General features: G+C 37.5%; 1 protein-coding gene across 1 annotated transcript in view; it reads left to right on the top strand.

Annotated features, from left to right (window-relative positions):
- Positions 1–19,030, top strand: part of CSRNP3 (cysteine and serine rich nuclear protein 3) — a 103,993-nt gene that overhangs the window by 57,294 nt on the left and 27,669 nt on the right. The window contains exon 3 of the mRNA XM_004375561.2: positions 18,361–18,620. Coding sequence (XP_004375618.1) covers positions 18,361–18,620 — 260 coding nt within the window. The remainder of the gene's footprint in view (positions 1–18,360; positions 18,621–19,030) is intronic.

The raw sequence follows: 19,030 nt of genomic DNA, 5'->3' as shown, positions 1-19,030 counted from the left end.
GATTCCTAGATTCAGAATTATTTGCTCAAAAAATATGAAGATGTTCTAAGATTCTTAGTATATGCTGGGAAATTGCTTTCTGAAAATGCTGTAATAATTTATATACTGATCAATAGTATATAGAAAAGTATCCATCCCTTTGTACTCTTGGCACAACTGAAGGTTACTAGAATTTTGTATTATTTGCTTATTTGATGGGAGAAATTTTACTTTATTATTATTTTAATTTTTATCATTGATTACTAGTAAGACGGAACACTCACATATTTTAAATGTTCAAATTTTATTTTTTGTGAAATGTCTGTTCATAAACTTTGTTCATCATTCAGTTGCTTTAGAAAAATGTCCCATAAACAGAAAAAGTATCTTCATATCTTAGTGATCTAGGTACAAGGTCAATGGTGATAAATATGGGTGAGTAAAGAAATGAATGAATGGCTGGGTAATATAAATCTGCTCATTGAGAGGAAACAAGTCAGAAGAAAAGGGTCCTCCTTTTGATCATGTAATTTTGAAATACAGGCAGGATATATATACTCAAAAGCAAGGAAAGTGTGAAACTGAGAATGGCAAAGGCAAAATTTTGACACATGAGGAGAAACAGCAGACAGGGAACTGGAAAGGGTGCGGACATGAAGCCAGCCAGAGTCGAGTATGAATGTCATTTACCAGCTTTGTGACCTTGGATGAGAACCATTCTGAGCCTCCATTTTCTGTTCCACAAAATCAAGATGAAATATCCTCCTTAGACTAAATGTCTCTTACAAGTACATGTCATCTCTCATTTATAGTTACAACCCTAGGGCTTATAATCCTGGGGCTTATATATCAGTTATAATCCTGATATATGTCAATCGTCTGTCAGATATAGATGTCAGATAATCAGTGTCAGTCACCTTTCTGTTTTCTAAAAACAAATGCCAGAACAAAAAGCATCTAAGTTTCCAAGTACTGTACATTAAAGTCCAGAAAGAAACATTTTTTTTAGTCACTACCAATGGTTAACACATATTGATCACTCTGTGTCAGACACTCTATAAATGCTTTATATGATTTATGTGAATTCAAATTATGTGAGTGATTTATTGATGTCTTTAATTTATTTAACAAACACACAGTATTTACTATATGTCAAATATTGTTTAAATGCTTTACAAATATTAACTTATTTTGTCCTCATAACAAAACTATGAGATGGGTCTTATTAAAACCATTTTATACATGGGGAGGCTGAGACATAGCGAGATTAAGTCATTTGCCCAAGGTCAAAGATGGCAGACCCAGGATTTGAACCAAATGCTTTAGCTCTAGAATTCATGTTTGTAACCACTACTTTTTCACAATAGCCCTATGACATTCCAGATAAGGAAACTGAGACACACAGGGGTTTAGTAACTGATTCAAGGTGGCAACAAACCTACTGGTGTTCCTGACTCCAAAGCCTATGTCATTAGGATTTATAGCTCCAGGACACTAGTGAAAAAAAAAAAAAATCGTTGCCGTGGAGTCGATTCCAACTCACAGACACCCTAAAAGAGCAGTGACTTACAATGGCTTACTGTACTTAGATGCAAGCAACTTGCTCTCCCTTCCTGTTTTCTTAATAATGCAGGTAGATTATCTTTGCCATAATTCTAGATTTTGTCCTTGGTCCTAGGAATAAGCCTTCATGTAATATAAGAAAGAAGAGAGAATATTAGCCCATTCCAGAACCAGGAAGGGGAGGTGGTACAGTGGCCAGATTAATAGCTTGGGCTAAGGACTGACACTGTCTGCATCCAACTCAGGCTGCTCTGCTGCCAGCTGTGAGATTTTGGTCACTTACTTCACCTCTCTGACCTCAAGTTTATCTATATAATTGGTACAGTTTCACCTATGTAAACCGTGATCATGTTTATGTGAAAATTGAATGATTAATATCTGCAAAGCACTAAGAAAGGTCCTCATAACATGGTAAACATACAAGTAAAACATTACTAATACAAGCAGTATTTTCAAAGTATCCAAGTCTGTCTTTTACACAGTTCCACCTCTGTTGTGTACTAGTAAGTCTCCAAACTTTGGTGATCACACACGTCTATCATTAAAATTTTTGAGCATGCACACCAATATCTGTATTTTATATATAAATTATAAAATGTATTTCAATAGCAGTAGATTGTGTGCAATTTTCACCAGACTATAACAATGTTCAGCCAATCCTAGTGTACCTTTCCTCTGTACGTTCGAGCTGCCCTGGCCCACCCACAACTCCCCTCTCCAAAGAATTCTATGTTCAAAACAGTCTACCTCCTAATTCCAACATCTCTAAAGAAAGGGGGGTCTTTTCTTCAGTGTGTAGTATCTTCTTCTGTTGAAGGAAAGTAACTATAATCATTACCATCCGGGAACAATAAATAGTCCCTTAACTCTCCCAGGATTATTCTCATAGTCAAAAAACATCCTGTGTTATCCCTACTGAATCCTTTAATCAGAGGCCAGAAGCCAAGGGAATAAGGGAGGCTCCACCTTAAATTAATCCTGCTTCTCACTCTTCCTCTAAGCTTACAGGTTCTCCAGCAGCCCCTTTGGTGAGCGAATTGGTCTCTGGCAGGGGTCAAAGGTGAACACTGCGCCCATGCAAGTGTCTAAAAACTGACTTAGAGAATTCGAGATTTTGTGCACATGAGAAGAAGGTCGGGGGAACTAGTTAAAGGAGAATGTTGGGAACCAAGCAAGTATGAGTTTGTTCCAGATGATAAAGGAGCAAATCACTCTTTGAGAAGTGATCCTCTTTAAAGATCAATGAAGTTGAATCTTGCTGTTATAAAATACAGTATATTCATTCTGCTCTTTTTTTTCCTCATGGATTCCAAGGAACATAAACTCCTCAAGAGTACAGAGGAAAGAAATCTTGTTATACCTTTCCCTCTCCCTTATACAGTCCAAACATGAGGTTGCATTGGCTTTGGAAAAAAATATTTAACAAATAACTCATATGCATTGAGAGTAGCACAGTAGAGGGCAATCTAGGTCCTGTGGGACTGTTTCTATGCATACCGAAGGTACCTGAGAATATGTATAATCCCCCATGTGCTCTAGAGATGTGATAGCAGAGGTGTAGATGATACCACTCGTCTGTGGAGCTGCCACAATCATTCCAGAGCTCTTTACACTGATTTTCTCCTTTGGCAAGATGTTTGCAAAGGAAAATGTGAGCTAAGAGGAGACCTGGAGGAAAGACACCATACTTCACAGGAATAAAAACACTTCATTAAGCAGTGTTTTGGGAACCCTTTATTCTGCAGACTCTTTGCAGGGAAATATTATTTCTTTGTCTTTTCTATATTGCTTTCACATACTAAGTGATAAATAGTATGATATCCGTGCTTGTGAAATTACCATTTTGCATGAATTATGGTGTTTAATAAGAGAAGAAGTGGCAGTGATTAAAAATGATAACCAGAACTTATTTTGGGCTCACATATTTTTTAAAAAGATACTAGCTTTGGAAATTCAAAAATATTAATTTGGTTTAGAAAGAAAAACACATTTTAGGAAAAGTTTTATTCCTTTGTAATTTTCTGGAAATCTTAAAATGGCTGTGCATTTTTTATAATATCAATATTATATTAATGGACCTTATTCTACAAATTTGCTCTGTGCTATATTGTGTTGTTTAGAAACTCTGATGAACACTGTGAATTTGAGTTACATACAGAAAAATAAAATAGGGTTATAGAGAGTCATTTTATCCTCCCATGGGTATTTTAGAGTATGCTCTAATAACAGAACTATGTTTTATGATGATACCGTGTAAAGTGTATTGCAGAACTATAATCTGTCATAAAGGTCACTCATTCATTCAACAAATATGTTTTGAATATCCATGTCGAGTGCTGTTCCAGGTGCTTGGGATACATAAATGAATCCTGTTGCGAGACACTCCTCTGTGGGTCTCACACACTCCTACTGTTTTTCTCAGTGTACCAGAAATGCAGGGCTCTGACCTCTCTTATCTGGACCATTTCTCAGGGTTGTGTTTGCAGCAGGCTACCTTGAGGAAGGAGGCAATGTGTCCCTCAAAGACAAAGATTAGACTTGCTTACTGCTTGCTATAAAACAGCGGGCTTCTCAGCACAAACTCACTATGTGTGTAACAGCTATTTGGCTCCTCCACACTGCCTACGTAGGACTTGAAGGGAAGGAGAACCAAAAGTAATATGATATCCGTGCTGCTTGCTGTGCTGTGAGTAATAAAGTCCTTTGTTTCTGACACGAGTTTCATGTCGTTTGCCAGAGTCCATGAAACATTAACAGGATCTCTTTTTATCTTTAGGGTAAAATCAATCCCAGGAATGACAAATACCTGCCCTCCTTCGACTTATATGCTAGCCCATATGGTTTCAGTTCTATCTTGCTTTCATAATTCAGTAAAACTTTAAAACTCTCTTTGCTTATTTCTACTCCTGTCTCAGGATCTTATCAACTAGGTGTTTTATTTATGTCCCATCACCACCACGACCAACAATAATAATAAAAAAAATTACCTGTCTTAAACCATGCCTGTATATTGTAAAATTTCATAGGAAATGAATAAATCTTAAGCAATACAAAATGCAATCGTCCTCTTCTTCTTCTTTTTTTTTTTTTTTTACAGGACAGTCACTGCTCTAAGGCAAAGATGACAATTTAAATACTAAGAGGCAAAATCATTTTGTAAATCTATTACTAATGGACTGCTAAAGGCAGGAACTTCAGTCATGTTTTTGCTGGAGGTCAGTACCAATTAGTGGTACATTATCAGCAGGAATTCTCTTTCAAAATCATTTTAAAATACTCAGGTAACTCTTCCCCTGCTAGCTACTAGCTACTTGCTTTTTAGTGATGGGTTTACAAGCTTGTTATTGAAGAATTGATGGATGGTTCAGAGGTTTATTGTGGTACCAGGGTTATTTGTTATGTTAGATCTTCTGACATGTAAAATATAGCATATTTCAAATGGTTTCTAAAGCACAAGTTATGTGTACCGTCAGGCCATGAGGGCGGTGTGTCCTGTCTGCAATACATAATATTTTTTTCTTTGAAGCATACATCAGGAAAAACAGTCAAATGACCAGAAATTAGTGAGGAAGAAAGACAGGTTGACCACGAGGCTCCAGGAGAAAACACATCAAATGCTAGCTTGTTATCATTTAAAATTAAGGAAAATATATTTAGGAAATGTAAATGTTTCTTGATTTAGTCCCTGGTTCGGTTATCCATTCATTTAGTTTAGTTAAACAAGCATTTCTCAGGTGAGTCCTAGGTGCCCAGCAGTGTTCTGTTTCGGAGGGTTCTACAGTGAATAAGAAGCAGCCCTCAGCCTCTGAACCCTAAGGAGTAGTGGAGGAGAGAGACGCACACGCACTCACGTTTTTATTATTAGTGTCAAGGCAGGGATGCTCTGGAAGTGTGTAGAAAGAGCACTTACCTCATCCTAGGGGTTTTGAGGAAGGCTTCCTGGTGGATTTGACTTTTGAGCTGACTATAAATTTTCTTTTTCTAGTAGATATTAAATGATAATTCTGGGCCAGACATTGTGTTTAAGCAATTCCTTTATTCATAGCTTTAAAAAGTGTTAAAGCAGCAGATGAGGGGATTATGAAACCTTGAAGCGTATATTCAACCAAAAAAATGTAAGTTTATAGAAAGCCATGGTTAAAAGCTTTTCTTTTTCTTTTTGGTGTTTGCAACCCTCCCTAATCACTCATTGACAGCCAGGAAACAGAAGGCACCCCAAAAACCCCAGATGTCCCTCTCCCAGCTGCCTCTCAACTTCTGCATTAATCTCAACTCTGCAGCCCAGATCTTTTCTTTAAATCTAGAATTTCTGACATATGGAGCCAATAATGCAACATTGATTAATTTCATCCTTTTATACTTAATGATTTGGATTTTTATTTGAGATGAATATAGTAAACCCTTTTTAGGCTCAAGGAGAAAAAAAATAATGCCTTCAGATTTCATCCTTCTGACAAAGTTCAAAATTCAAGTGCTCAGTCTTTCACCCAGTGTTGCTTTCCATAATAACTTCCAAGAGATCTTAGAAGACTTTTGTTGCTCTTGAGGATTTTTATTGTTTTGCTTTTTGTCACTGTTGTTAAGTAATGTTGTGAGCTGGATTATCATGATATATTAGGCTTGACAGGGCTATATTGTTGGACTAGATGAAATACTGTGTGGGAAAGTCGTTGAGCAGGTGGAAAATGCTGTTAATCCGTCTAACAGGGGAGGATCACAGTGGTATTGAGAAAATGTAAAAAGCAACAAAACAGGTTAATAGAGCTGAAGAATAGCAAATGTCTCCTCCTGTCATTGTGTGAGAATTATAATCAAATGGCCTCCTTCATGCAGCTTTATTTTGCATTGACATATTCCTTGTTCCCAAAATATTTCTCCAGTGGTGGTAATGAATTGCATTGCCCTCTCGGTTGTAAGAGCGCGGGTATTCTGCTGAGGAGCCATATGGTTCGCATTTATTTTAATGTGTCTTTGACATCAGGAGAATTGCTGAGACAGCAGAGGAAAGTGCTTACACCTTGGACTGCAGCCAGAACTGTGATTATTTACGTTCAGTAAAGACTACCTTTCCCCCCACCCCAATAAGAAACAGTGTGGTCTTAAAATGTTATCTGTGTTGGGATTTTAATAAAGCTAGAATATAGGTTTTATATTTTGGAAATAACTGTTATGTTAATGGCAGTGAAATTTGTATCTTAAGCATGAAGTTTTAGGGTTTAATTGTACATATGAAAGATTAGGGAAACAAGATGGGAAGTAGGTGGTACTTATTTTCTCACTGATAATAAAAGAACACGTTTTTGTTTGGTTTTAACAGCATCACCAAAATAGTACCCTGCACATGTAATACTTTCTATCTGTGACTCACAAGGCTTTTCACAAATGTAATTATTTCCAATAATATTCTTGCGAGGTAGATAAACAACATAATTCTGAAAATATTAATGGAGAAACTAAGAAATGTAGGTGCTCATTAATGTAATCTGTATAACAGAACTTAGCAAGTATTAGAATTCAAATTTTTGATTTATTACATTATTTAACAGTTAATTCTTCTCCAGGTATCAGGCCAGGAAAATATTTTCTCTGATTCATTAGAAGTATACATGCTTTCAATAATGAAGCATCCTTTAAAAATGAGAAGAAAAAATAAATACCTCAGTAATATAAGTTCTATGTGTAAATGTTAACATTGACTTTCGAGATAATCTTAAAGCTTCCCTGGAATATTTTAATGTTATCTAAAGAAAGGTGGATAGTTTTAAAAGAAAAAAGAACTAAGAACATTGATAAAAATTCTGTAAAATAGTTATCACTAGTAATAATATTAGGTGGCCAGCTGAGTTGATAGAAAAAGAGAAAAATCCCCAACCTCCAGTCTACTTTGGGCAAAGCTGAGGCGGATGCAGGGTATAAAGTTAGCAAAATACTTTAATATTACATTTTGTTTCAAATATTTTTCTTACTGATTTTATTGTATAAGCTTTATTTAAGTGATGCACCATGTAAAGATAAAATAGAACCTGAAGGAAGAGTACGTGTCAAACAGAATTGGAATGCCAAAATTTGACACCTAGTACTATACATTTGATAGATGAATTGATGTGAAAAAAAAAGATAAATTAATATGCAAATCAGTAGATCACTCAGTTAGTGGTGTAATTTTAATCTGTAGCTTAATCTAAACTTGTTTCAGTCTAACAATTCACCATCTCCAATATTAATTGTATTTTGTGTTGATGGCTCAGGCATTCTGCAGTCACATCACATTTTCAGTGGGACGGCAGTTTTATCCAAGGGGGAGGAGGGTCAGTGCTAAGTCAATGACTAAGTCAATTACATATAAAGATCATGTATAAAGGAGAACATGGTTTCTTTTCTTTTTTTCTCTTTTAAGTTTATAACTTTGGAATACAGTATTCATTTGCTTTTGTAGTAACAAGCATGAAAACAAAATGGCCAATAATTTTTAGATTATTCACAAAAAATAAGGAAAAAAGGGGAAGGGGACATCTTTAATAATAGAAATGCAGGGATGAAAAATAGCTCTTTCTGAATGTGATCACCTTTTGTGACTTAACAATTTTAATAATTTAATCATTTTAACCACCTTTTGTGGCATCAAGATTGGAAGGGCAAATTTTATTTTATTTTTTGTTTTTTATGCAGCTCTCTGAATTTATGTCAAAATCCTGGGTAGTAAATTTTTTCCCTCCCAAACTGAGACTTTCAGTTAGATGATTGCTTTATTGGACCACCCCTATAAAGTCAAATTCATTATGGCAGTGTACTGAACAGCCTGGTTTGTGCATATCAGGGGAGGCTCAGAGGAGAGCTGGTTCTCTCCATGCAGATCTCTTGCTTGCTTGTGTGGATGGAGCTGACAGACTGAATAGATGAAGACGTGACATGCATGTTCATGATCCAAAACAAAGTGTGTTAGTCATTCAGCCACAAGGGTCATCTTTTTATATTATTTCTCCTCTTTTTTTTGTTTGTTTGTTAAAATGCATATGCAGTGTTTGTCCATATTTTAATAGAATGCTTATTGTCTTACATAGCTTAATGTGAGTTTTTTGTTTTTATAAACTATTGATTTAAGCAAAAGGGTCTCATCTTGAATTATGTCACTCAAGCTGCAATGCACGAAAGACGTTATTAGTCTCAAGGGTAAACCGTTGTGAAAATTTTCAACTTAATGTAAGAGTGGCAAATATTTGTGACTAAATGGTTTAACTACCTACTCCTGTCTATGAATCATAAGTCTATTCCTCCTCAACAAATAGGAATGGTGACTAGTTCTTATGTGTGTTTATTACGTTTTCTATGATCCAGTCTACTTCCAGCTTTATTGTTTGTTTAGTACGTAAGTTGGTTGATTAGTTGGTTTGGGATGGGAAAGAGTGGCATTTAGGAGCTGGGGAAAAATATATACTACAATTTTACAAGTACTGAAAGCTCTCATTTATACTATAGAGAACCGAAGATACCAGTAGAAATAGACTTGGGCTTAACAATATAGGCACCACTGTAAGTGGGAACTGGTTTCCCTTGATTTTTTCAAAGTAATTAAAAAAAAAAAAGTTCCTGGACTTGCTGCCCATTTGGTGGATTCTAACATGTTGTTACATTTATTGCCTCTGTATTGGTTTTGTCTTTTTGGGAAGGCAAAGCACTTCAATTTTAATGTACTGGGTAAATCGCATACACTTGCCTATAACATACATGGTCAGTTTTTGAGATAGTCTCTCTTGTTTGTGATTGTGTATGTTTTATACTCATCATAACTGAGGATCTTTTGGACTTTGATTTGATTTGGCCGTAAATAATGCTTGAGTTTAAATTACATACTTAAGATAATGTGGATTTTGATCGTGGTTGGAAAAAAAATATTCCCAAATAGTCATTAATTACATTGTGCCTCCCATTCAAAATGCCCCAAGATATTTCCTTATGATCAGTCTTTTGGAGTTTCTTTCGCTAGCAATGAGGTACCACTGCTCTCCATACCTTAACTGAGTAAAATAATATGAAAGACATGATAAGGGCAAGTATATTTGGGAAGTTTGAAAATGTGATGCAAAGGAATCGTTGTTGTTAGTGGCGTTGAGTCGATTCCGACTCATGGCAACCTCATGAACCCTTAACTACTAGCCAGAAGGTTGGCGGATTGAATCCACCCAGAGGCACCTGGAAGACAAGCCTAGTGATCTGCTTCTGAAAGATTATAGCCCTGAAAACCCTATACAGCTGTTCTACTCTGCACACATGAGATTGCCATGAGCTCAAAGAATAAAAAGGGACAATTAGAACAAGGAAAAATCGCTTTTGATAGCAAACTAAGTTTCAAAAGAACTATTCCTGTATTTCTTGGTTGCTAGATCTAGCTTCACCCCCTAATTGTGGTTAAGACTTTAGACCATGTGGACGGCACCCTGATCAAGACAGTCATGTCAAGCTAGAGAAGATGAGTGAATACAATCCCAGAACCTTCGTAGAATTCATTTGTAAAAGTTAAGGATATGTAGAATCCTGATCAAAAGGAGAGGGAATGCGGAACAGAATTCCAAATTCTCATGGAATCCAGACATTCTGGAGCCATGGAGGCTGTGTAAGCCTTTAATCTTTAAACTGTAAATCTTAAAACAAAAATATCCCCTGAAGTCTTCTTTAAATCAAATAGTAATTTACCTTAATTAGTAAAGAATATCTGCCTTGAGCATTGTGCTGTTTTAAGAACTATCTGTGTGGGATCAAATTGACAACAGCAACTTGAAAGACTAGATAGGTAACTTAGGAGGCAGTGAGTTTATGTTTATGGGGAGGAAGAAATTCCAAAAGGAGGGTGAGAATGGTTGCACAACTTGAAGAATGTAATCAGTGTCACTGAGTTGTACATGTAGAAATTATTGAATCAGTATATGTTCTACTGCGTATATTCTCAACAACAAAAATAAAATAAGTTTAAAAAAAAAGGGTTCATCCCTGTGAATTGACTTAATATCAGTTTGTTACCCTAATATCTATGCAAGATAATTTATTTGTAAGCCATACTTAATGGCTTGATAACTGATTCAATCATGGCTTGTTCTTCAAAAAGTAAGAAACAACATGCGCACTTTCAGAGCCCCTGATTAATTTGGTCTGTATGATTTAAAAATACAAATTTTTGTGGCCCAGAATTTACCAAGAAGACTATTTAATCTCAGCAATAGTGTTTTGCTTCTACTAAATTGCCCGCAAATAAACTCAAAATATAGATTTAAAAATCATCTGGTATTTTCTGTTCACATGAAAGAGCATAGGAGAGAAAAGTTTATTGTTGAATTTAAAGACAAATGATGGAATTAATATTCTCCGAATTCTTCCCTTGTTTAACTTCAGACTGGGCCATGAACTTTAAACCTCCCCTGCCAAATTTGGTGCCAAACTACTTAGTTCCGTTCACTGCTTTCTGTCTCCCCAGTTCTAGCTGGGCTTTGCCAATGGTTGTTAACACTAAAAGGAGCAAGTTTTGCGGAAGGGAGAAACCACTTACTGCTCATGCAGAAGCTCTAGCATGATGGTGCTGTGGTGGAATCAGTGGTCCAGAATCTGGTCTTCAATTTTACAGGTGCAGATATTGGATTTTCTCTGTACATGCAGAGATGGCCAAGCTCCAGTGGAATGACATACACTAACCACATCTACTAATGGCTGAAGTATAAACCTGAAAACAAATTTGATCATTTCCAGCAGGAAATAAGATTAACGAGTCAACTATACAATCTTGTTGATTTATAGATGTATGCCTCCCACTCCTCACATTTTGCATTCCCTCTCTCATTTGAAGCTTATGTGAGTGCCAAATTATAAAACAGTTTGGTTTACAAGTGTAGAAATGGAGCAAGCCAGTTGAATTATCTTAAAGCCTAGTGTGATTCAACTTTGATACCTTGATATACTCATCTCCTCTGTGGGATCAGAATATTCAGACTATTTGGCTAATGAGAGCACTTGCTTCCTGAATGGTGCTGGAAACATACTTTCCAATTCTTAATCTTTGGTTTTTATTTCTAATCTACTGTATTCATAAATTCTTTCTTTATGTATTTTATGGTACTGATTATTGTATTTTATTTACCTATATTCTTTTCCTGACATTGTAAATTAGTCAGTTTCCCAATTCTCCTCACTATCTATTTTTAAAACATCTTTTAGGATGGACAACTTCTGTAGAAAGCTAATATCAGTCACCTTGTGCTGTTTATTACTTTAATCCATAAAGATTAATATTCTCTCTAATCTGACTAAATGGGCAGCTCCTGTCCGGAGGTGAGATGGGAAGGCAGAGAGGGTCAGGAGCTGGTTGAATGGACATGGGGAATCGGGTGGAAAGGAGGAGTGTGCTGTCACAGTATGGGTAGAGCAATTAGGGTCACATAACAATGTATGTATAAATTTTTGTATGAGAGACTAACTTAAATTGTGAACTTTCACTTAAAGTACAACAACAATATTCTCTATAATTGGAGATAATTTTACAATACCAAAGTATGACCTGATTTTGGACTGTATGATGTTCCCAAGCCCTGTGGCCTGGGCAGTATATGTTGTACTGTTGCATTTAGACACTTCTGCTTCAAGGTGGTAGCTGAGAATGGGATAAAAGAAAAGGAGTTGAAAGAAGCTAAAAAATTGGTATCGTGTTTGAAAACAGAACTAATTATTTTTTAAAGCAGTAATGAAAGCCCCATTCTCCTCCCTTTTTTCTTCCTCTTGACCTCACAGTAGTAAAGCCAACACTGAACTCTGTAGGAACACAAAGTGGAGTTCAGTCATTCTGCAAAGGGCACAAATTACTAGGTAGGTATATCAGGGAGGTTTTAGATGCCCTACGGCAGAGGTGCTGAGTGAATTTAGTCTGTTTTTTCCACGCTTGAAGGACACAGATTCTATTTTATGACTTCATTTTGTGATGTTAGTCAAATTGAGGCCTGGAGGCAGGAGATAACCCATAAAGTCCCATTTTAGTGCTCTGATTCAATCATCAGAAGAGAGCCGTGGGTGGCTCCTAAGTTCGGGAAAGCCACACTTAAAATATCCCTGATAAGAGTGATCCTACAGTATTTCAAAGCCTTTCTGTTAGATACATTCCATAGGCTTTTGGATCACATTGTTCTTACAGTGCTATTTATAGTATGCAAATGATAAAACAACATAAGCCCATGTTTGAATTAGAAACCCTAGTACATAGGAAGCAGCACTAATCCTAGCACACTTTGACAATGTCCCCACTGCCGAGAGCCCAGGTGAAGGGCCCCTGCTGTCAACACTGCCACTACTGTTATCTGCAAAGCCTTGGAAAATCATCTCTAAACTTTGGCTTTCAGGATAGGGTCATTTGGCTTTGTGGGAAAGGGTGATACAATAGATTCATCCAGAAGGTGGAAGAAGTCTTCTGATAATCTAAAAATATAGGTATGAGACATAAATAATTTTTAAAAAAAGATTTGTCTAGCATACTATGAATCTTCTAAAGAACAAGTAAAATCAGAGGATTTAATAACAATAATAAACAAATAATAATTGTTTTAAATGAGTACATTTAAAATCCTTTCTTCCTTATCTGTAAATTTATAGCCTTGAAAGTAATGTCTTAATGGCATCATTTTTATGATATCAGGAGTGAGAAAGAGATTGAAGGTTATCACCCAAAAGCCAGAGCCTCTGTTCTGCTGTAAGGTGGTGACGGAGGAGGTTGCCAGGTCTGGTAGCAGATTACCAGGCAGATTGTTGGATTTTGCTTTCTCTGGTGATCTTTTACATTTTGACAAATGCTTCTCTGTTTTGAGATGATTTCAACATACTGTTAGGAAGCAGATCAGAGCTTTTAAATCAAAGTTGGAAATGGTCTTTGCTGCCAGGAGTACAAGTATGTTGCAGTGAACATATACATAAATAAATGTAAAAATTATGTACACGTTTGAAAGCATTTGCTTTCTGGCAATCATTCTGGAGAAGTAAAACAGTAGAGAGGAGAGAAGGTCGGGAGAGCTGAATTCTTGCCCAAATGTCATAATTCTCTTACTTTGTTGTCTTCTGGGCCTATGCATTCTGTCTCAGTTTCTCATCGCAGGAATATAAGTTCCATGAGGGCAGAGATTACCATCTGTTTTTTTTTTTTGTTGTTGTTGTTGTTGTTTTTAATGATGTATCCCAGCCATCCAGAAACTGTCTGGCACATAGTAGGTCCTTGATTTATATTTGTTGGGTAAATAAATTTGTGAAGTGAGATTAATCGTAGAAGCCTCTCTGTACTTGGCATGAATACCAAATTATTTTGGAAAAAAAATTAGACGAACAAGTTTGAACTTCCTTGGAAGAAGATACTTGTATAAACACAAAGAGATATTGTAATTAATTTTCTTTCATTGCATACATAGCCTTCTAAAATCAAAATCATCTTTGAAGTCAGCAGCAGTCGACATCTAACGGTAATAGTATGTCAAGTCTCAGCCTTGTTCTACTCCCTTACAATGGCTTCAGCTCTCTGCTGTGGATTGATGGCTAAGAGCCTGGGCTCTGGATTAACAAATTCAAGTTTTGCTACTAGTTATGTGATCTTGGGAATGTTATTTAACTTTTGGTGCCTCAGCTTTCTCAAAATGGGTAAAACACACACACAAAAAAAACCAAACCTGTTGCCGTTGAGTCAATTCCGGCTCATAGCATCCCTATAGGACAGAGTAGAACTGCCCCATGGGGTTTCCAAGGCTATAATGACATGTGCAAAAACCTGGAGATAGAAAACCAAAAGGGAAGAACACGCTCGGCGTTTCTCAAGCTGAAAGAACTGAAGAAAAAATTCAAGCCTCGAGTTGCAATATGGAAGGATTCTACAGGGAAAATATTAAACGACTCAGTAAACATCAAAAGAAGATGGAAAGAATACACAGAATCACTATACCAAAAAGAATTGCTTGACATTCAGTCATTCCAGGAGGTAACATATGATCAGGAATCGATGGTACTGAAGGAAGAAGTCCAAGCTACACTGAAGGCATTGGCAGAAAACAAGTCTCCAGAAGTTGACAGAATACCAATTGAGATGTTACAGCAAATGGATGCAGTGCTGGAAGTGCTCACTCGTCTATGCCAAGAGAATTGGAAGACAGCCACCTGGCCAACTGGCTGGGAGAGATCCATATTTATGCCTTTTCCCAAGAAAGGTGATCTAACTGAATGGAGAAATTATCAGTCAATGTCATAAATATCACATGTGTCATGGATTGAATTATGTCCCCCCAAAAATGGGGCTGTGATTCCCAGTATCGTGTGGTTGTCCTCCATTTTGTGATTGTAATTTTATGTTAAAGAGGATTAGGGTAGAATTGTAACACCCTTACTAAGGTCACATCCCTAATCCAGTATAAAGGAAGTTTCCCTGGAGTGTGGCCTGCACCACCTTTTATCTTACAAGAGATAAAGGGAAGCAAGAAGAGAGTGGGGACCTCATACTACCAAGAAAGGAGTGCCGGGAGCAGAACGCGTCCTTTGGACCCAGGGTCCCCGCACGGAGAAGCTACTAGTCTGGGAGAAGATTGATGAGAAGGCCAACAGAAAGAGAAAGCCTTCCCCTGGAGCTGATGCCCTGAATTTGGACTTATAGCCTACTTGACTGTGAGGAAATAAACTCTTTGTTGAAGCCATCCACTTGTGGTATTTCTGTTACAGCAGCACTAGATGACTAAGACAACATGCAAGTAAAATTTTGCTGAAGGTCATTGAAAAGCATTTGCAGCAGTATATCAACAGGGAACTGCCAGAAATTCAAGCAGGATTCAGAAGAGGACATGGAACCAGGGATATCGTTGCTGATGTCAAATGAATCCTGGTTGAAAGCAGAGAGTACCAGAAAGATGTTTACATGTGTTTTATTGACTATGCAGAGGCACTCGACTCTGTGGATCATAACAAATTATGGGCAACATTGCGAAGAATGAGTATTCCAGAACACTTAATTGTGCTCATGAGGAATAGATCAAGAGGCAGTCATTCGAACAGAACAAGGGGATACTGCGTGGTTTAAGGTTAGGAAAGGTGTGCATCAGGGTTGTATCCTTTCACCATGGCTATTCAGTCTGTACACTAAGCAAATAATCCGAGAAACTGGACTGTGTGAAGAAGAAGGGGGCATCAGGATTGGAGGTAGACTCGCGAATAACCTGCGTTATGCAGATGACACAACTTTGTTGCTGAAAGTGAAGAAGACTTGAAGCACTTACTGATGAAGATCAAAGACCACAGCCTTCAGTATGGATTACACCTCAACATAAAGAAAACAAAAATCCTCACAACTGGACCAATAAGCAACATCATGATAAATGGAGAAAAGATTGAAGTTGTCAAGGATTTCATTTTGCTCAGATCCACGATCAGCACCCCTGGAAGCAGCAGTCAAGAAATCAAATGATACATTGCATCGGGCAAATCTGGTGTAAAAGACCTCTTTAGACTGTTAAAAACCGAAGATGTTACCTTGAAGACTAAGGTGCATCTGACCCAAGCTATGGTGTTTTCAGTCACTTCATATGGATGCAAAAGCTGGACAATGAATAAGGAAAACAGAAGAATTGACACCTTTGAATTGTGGTGTTGGCGAAGAATAGTGAATATACAATGGACTGCCAAAAGAACGAACAAATCTGTCTTGAAAGAAGTACAACCAGAATGCTCCTTAGAAGCAAGGATGCCAAGACTACATTTTACATACTTTGGACGTGTTATCAGGAGGGATCAGTCCCTGGAGGAGGACATCATGCTTGATAAAGTAGAGGATCAGTGAAAAAGAGAAAGACCCCCGACAAGATGGATTGACACAGTGGCTGTAACAATGGGCTCAAGCATAACGAGGGTTGTGGGGATGTTACAAGACCAGGCTGTGTTTCATTCTGTTTTACATAGGGTCACTATGAGTTGGAACTGACTCGACGGCACCTAACAACAACAACAATCTTTATTGAAGCAGACTGCCGCATCTTTCTCCTGTGGAGCAGCTAGTGGGTTCGAACCACGGACCTTTCGGTTGACAGCTGAGCACTTTAATCACTGCGCCACCAGGGCTGCTTTCACAATGGGTACACAGGTAATATCACCCCAAGGAGTTGTTATGAGGATAAAATAAGATAATTCATGTAAAGGTCCTCACATGGTACAGCACATGGGAAGAATTCTATGAATGTTAGCTTACATCATTTTTGCCGTCCAAGTATTTCTTCCCAGTTCATTGTGTCTTTCTACTTAAGCATGATTATATGTCTCTCTGTCTCAATTCAGTGTGCCCTAATGAGGAAGCATTGTTTAATATGGAACCAGATTGGGAGACTTTAGGTTTAAGTTTTAACTCTGCCACTAAAGCTACATCCAAAGAAGTCACTTAAAATCTACAAACCTTGGGTACCTTCACTATAAAATAAAAAGATTGAGCTAGATGATGTCTACCATGCCTCCAACGGCAAAAGGGCATGATTATAATGTGTGGCTCGCTTTCTGTCAACTCCAGTGTGTATCTTGAACTTTCATGATGCTCTGTGCATCTTACTCTCCCTGTAGCTAACAGTAAAGTTTCTGGTGTATATCATGACATTTTCGTTTGTCTCATTGTATGTTGTTGTTGTTAGTTGCCGTTGAGTGGCGATCCCATGGGGGCAGAGTAGAACTGCTCCAAAGGGTTTTCAAGGCGGTGATCTAGCAACCTTTCAGCTACTAGTCAAGCACTTAACTGTGCCACCCTTCACTTGGAGTAAAGAGCCCTGGTGGCATAAACAGTTGTGTTTGGCAGCTAACTGAAAGATGGGCGGTTCGAAGCCATCTAGCAGCTCCTCGGGAGAAAGACCTGGCAATCTGCTTCCATAAAGATTGCAGCTAAGAAAACCCAATTGAGCAGTTCTGTTCTGTCACATGGGGTCGAAAATGACTCGACAGCACCTAACAACAGTGACAACATACTTGGAGTAAAATTCCACTACCTATAATGCTACTGAGAAGCAGCTCTGGTGGCACAGTGGTTAAGTGCTCAGCTGCCAGCCAAAAAGTCTGCAGGTTTGAACCCACCAGCAGCCCCATGGGAGAAAGATTTGGCAGTGTGCTTCCGTAAAGATTACAGCCTTGGAAACCCTATGAGTCAGTTCTACTCTGTCCTGTAGGGTCACTATGAGTCGGAATCAACTCAATGGCAATCTGTTTTTTGTTTTTTTGTTGTTTTTATTACTATTTAATGGGGATATATTGGTTTTTATCAAATGAAACCTTTGTGAGATTTATATTGTTAAAAAATCTGAATAATGTTGGTGAGCCTTTTTGTCTTTTTATATTGCTTTTTGGAATTTTCTAAATTTTATAAATACATAATAAATTTCATGCCAAATGCCCTCCATATGAGAATAAGATCCAGAGGATGAGGGTTTGTATAATGTATCTCTTCTGATTATAGCATGATACCACTCATGTGAAAATCATGAAACCAAAACTCAAGTGATTAGGCAAAAATGAGAAATTCTGTCACTGATTTATAGACTATTGGCAACTTTCCTAAAAGTTTGCTTATACTACCATTATAGAAGTACTTAAAAGCCTACACTGCCACAGCTAGAAGAAAATTTAAGAAAGGAAATATAAAGAAGTCTGTGTCGACCATGGGATATGACATCTCAACTGTCTTCTGTCCAAAAAGGGTTGACTATAGAGTCTAGATCATAAAGTTGCCTTTTCTAATTCTTCACCGCCTCTGAAAACCACTGACCTGGGTGTTCACTGAATTGTTTCTTTCTCTTTCAGCTTCCTCCATCCTCAAAAGGGAGAAGCGGCTGAGGACAAAGAATGTGCATTTTAGTTGCGTCACTGTGTACTACTTTACCAGGAGGCAAGGCTTCACCAGCGTGCCCAGTCAAGGGGGCAGCACCCTGGGCATGTCCAGCCGCCATAATAGTGTGCGCCAGTATACACTCGGCGAATTTGCCAGGGAGCAGGAGAGGCTCCACCGGGAGATGTTGAGAGAACACCTCAGGGAGGAAAAACTGAACTCTTTAAAACTGAAGGTAAAAAAACGTTAGAAACTTACTTTTTGCAAAATCCTCTAACTTTTCCTTAATCTAGTTGAATTAACCATTTTTATATTTATATTCACAAACCAGACTGGGCATTTTATACAACAGACCTCCTGCTGAGTCTTTCTTAAATCAAAATAGTATGGTCTCTTCACTGAAAACAATGCCACCATTTATTTATTCATTCCACAGATAGTTATTGAGTGTTAATAGGTAGTAGACCCTGTGCTTGGGCTGGGGCAAATTGGTGATCCAAAATTGATGTGGTCCCTTTTCTCCTGGAACTTGTAGATTAATAGGAATAAGTAATTAACAAATAAAATAAAATTGCAACTTTATTTAAGTGCTATGAAGAAGAGTAGGAAGGTGCTCTGAAAATGTACAGTAGGGAATTGATGTGG

Source organism: Trichechus manatus, unplaced genomic scaffold (assembly GCF_000243295.1).
Source record: "Trichechus manatus latirostris isolate Lorelei unplaced genomic scaffold, TriManLat1.0 scaffold00037, whole genome shotgun sequence".
Classification (NCBI taxonomy): domain Eukaryota; kingdom Metazoa; phylum Chordata; class Mammalia; order Sirenia; family Trichechidae; genus Trichechus; species Trichechus manatus.
The sequence above is the reverse complement of the archived record's forward strand: the minus strand, read 5'-3'. Positions and strand labels throughout refer to the sequence as shown.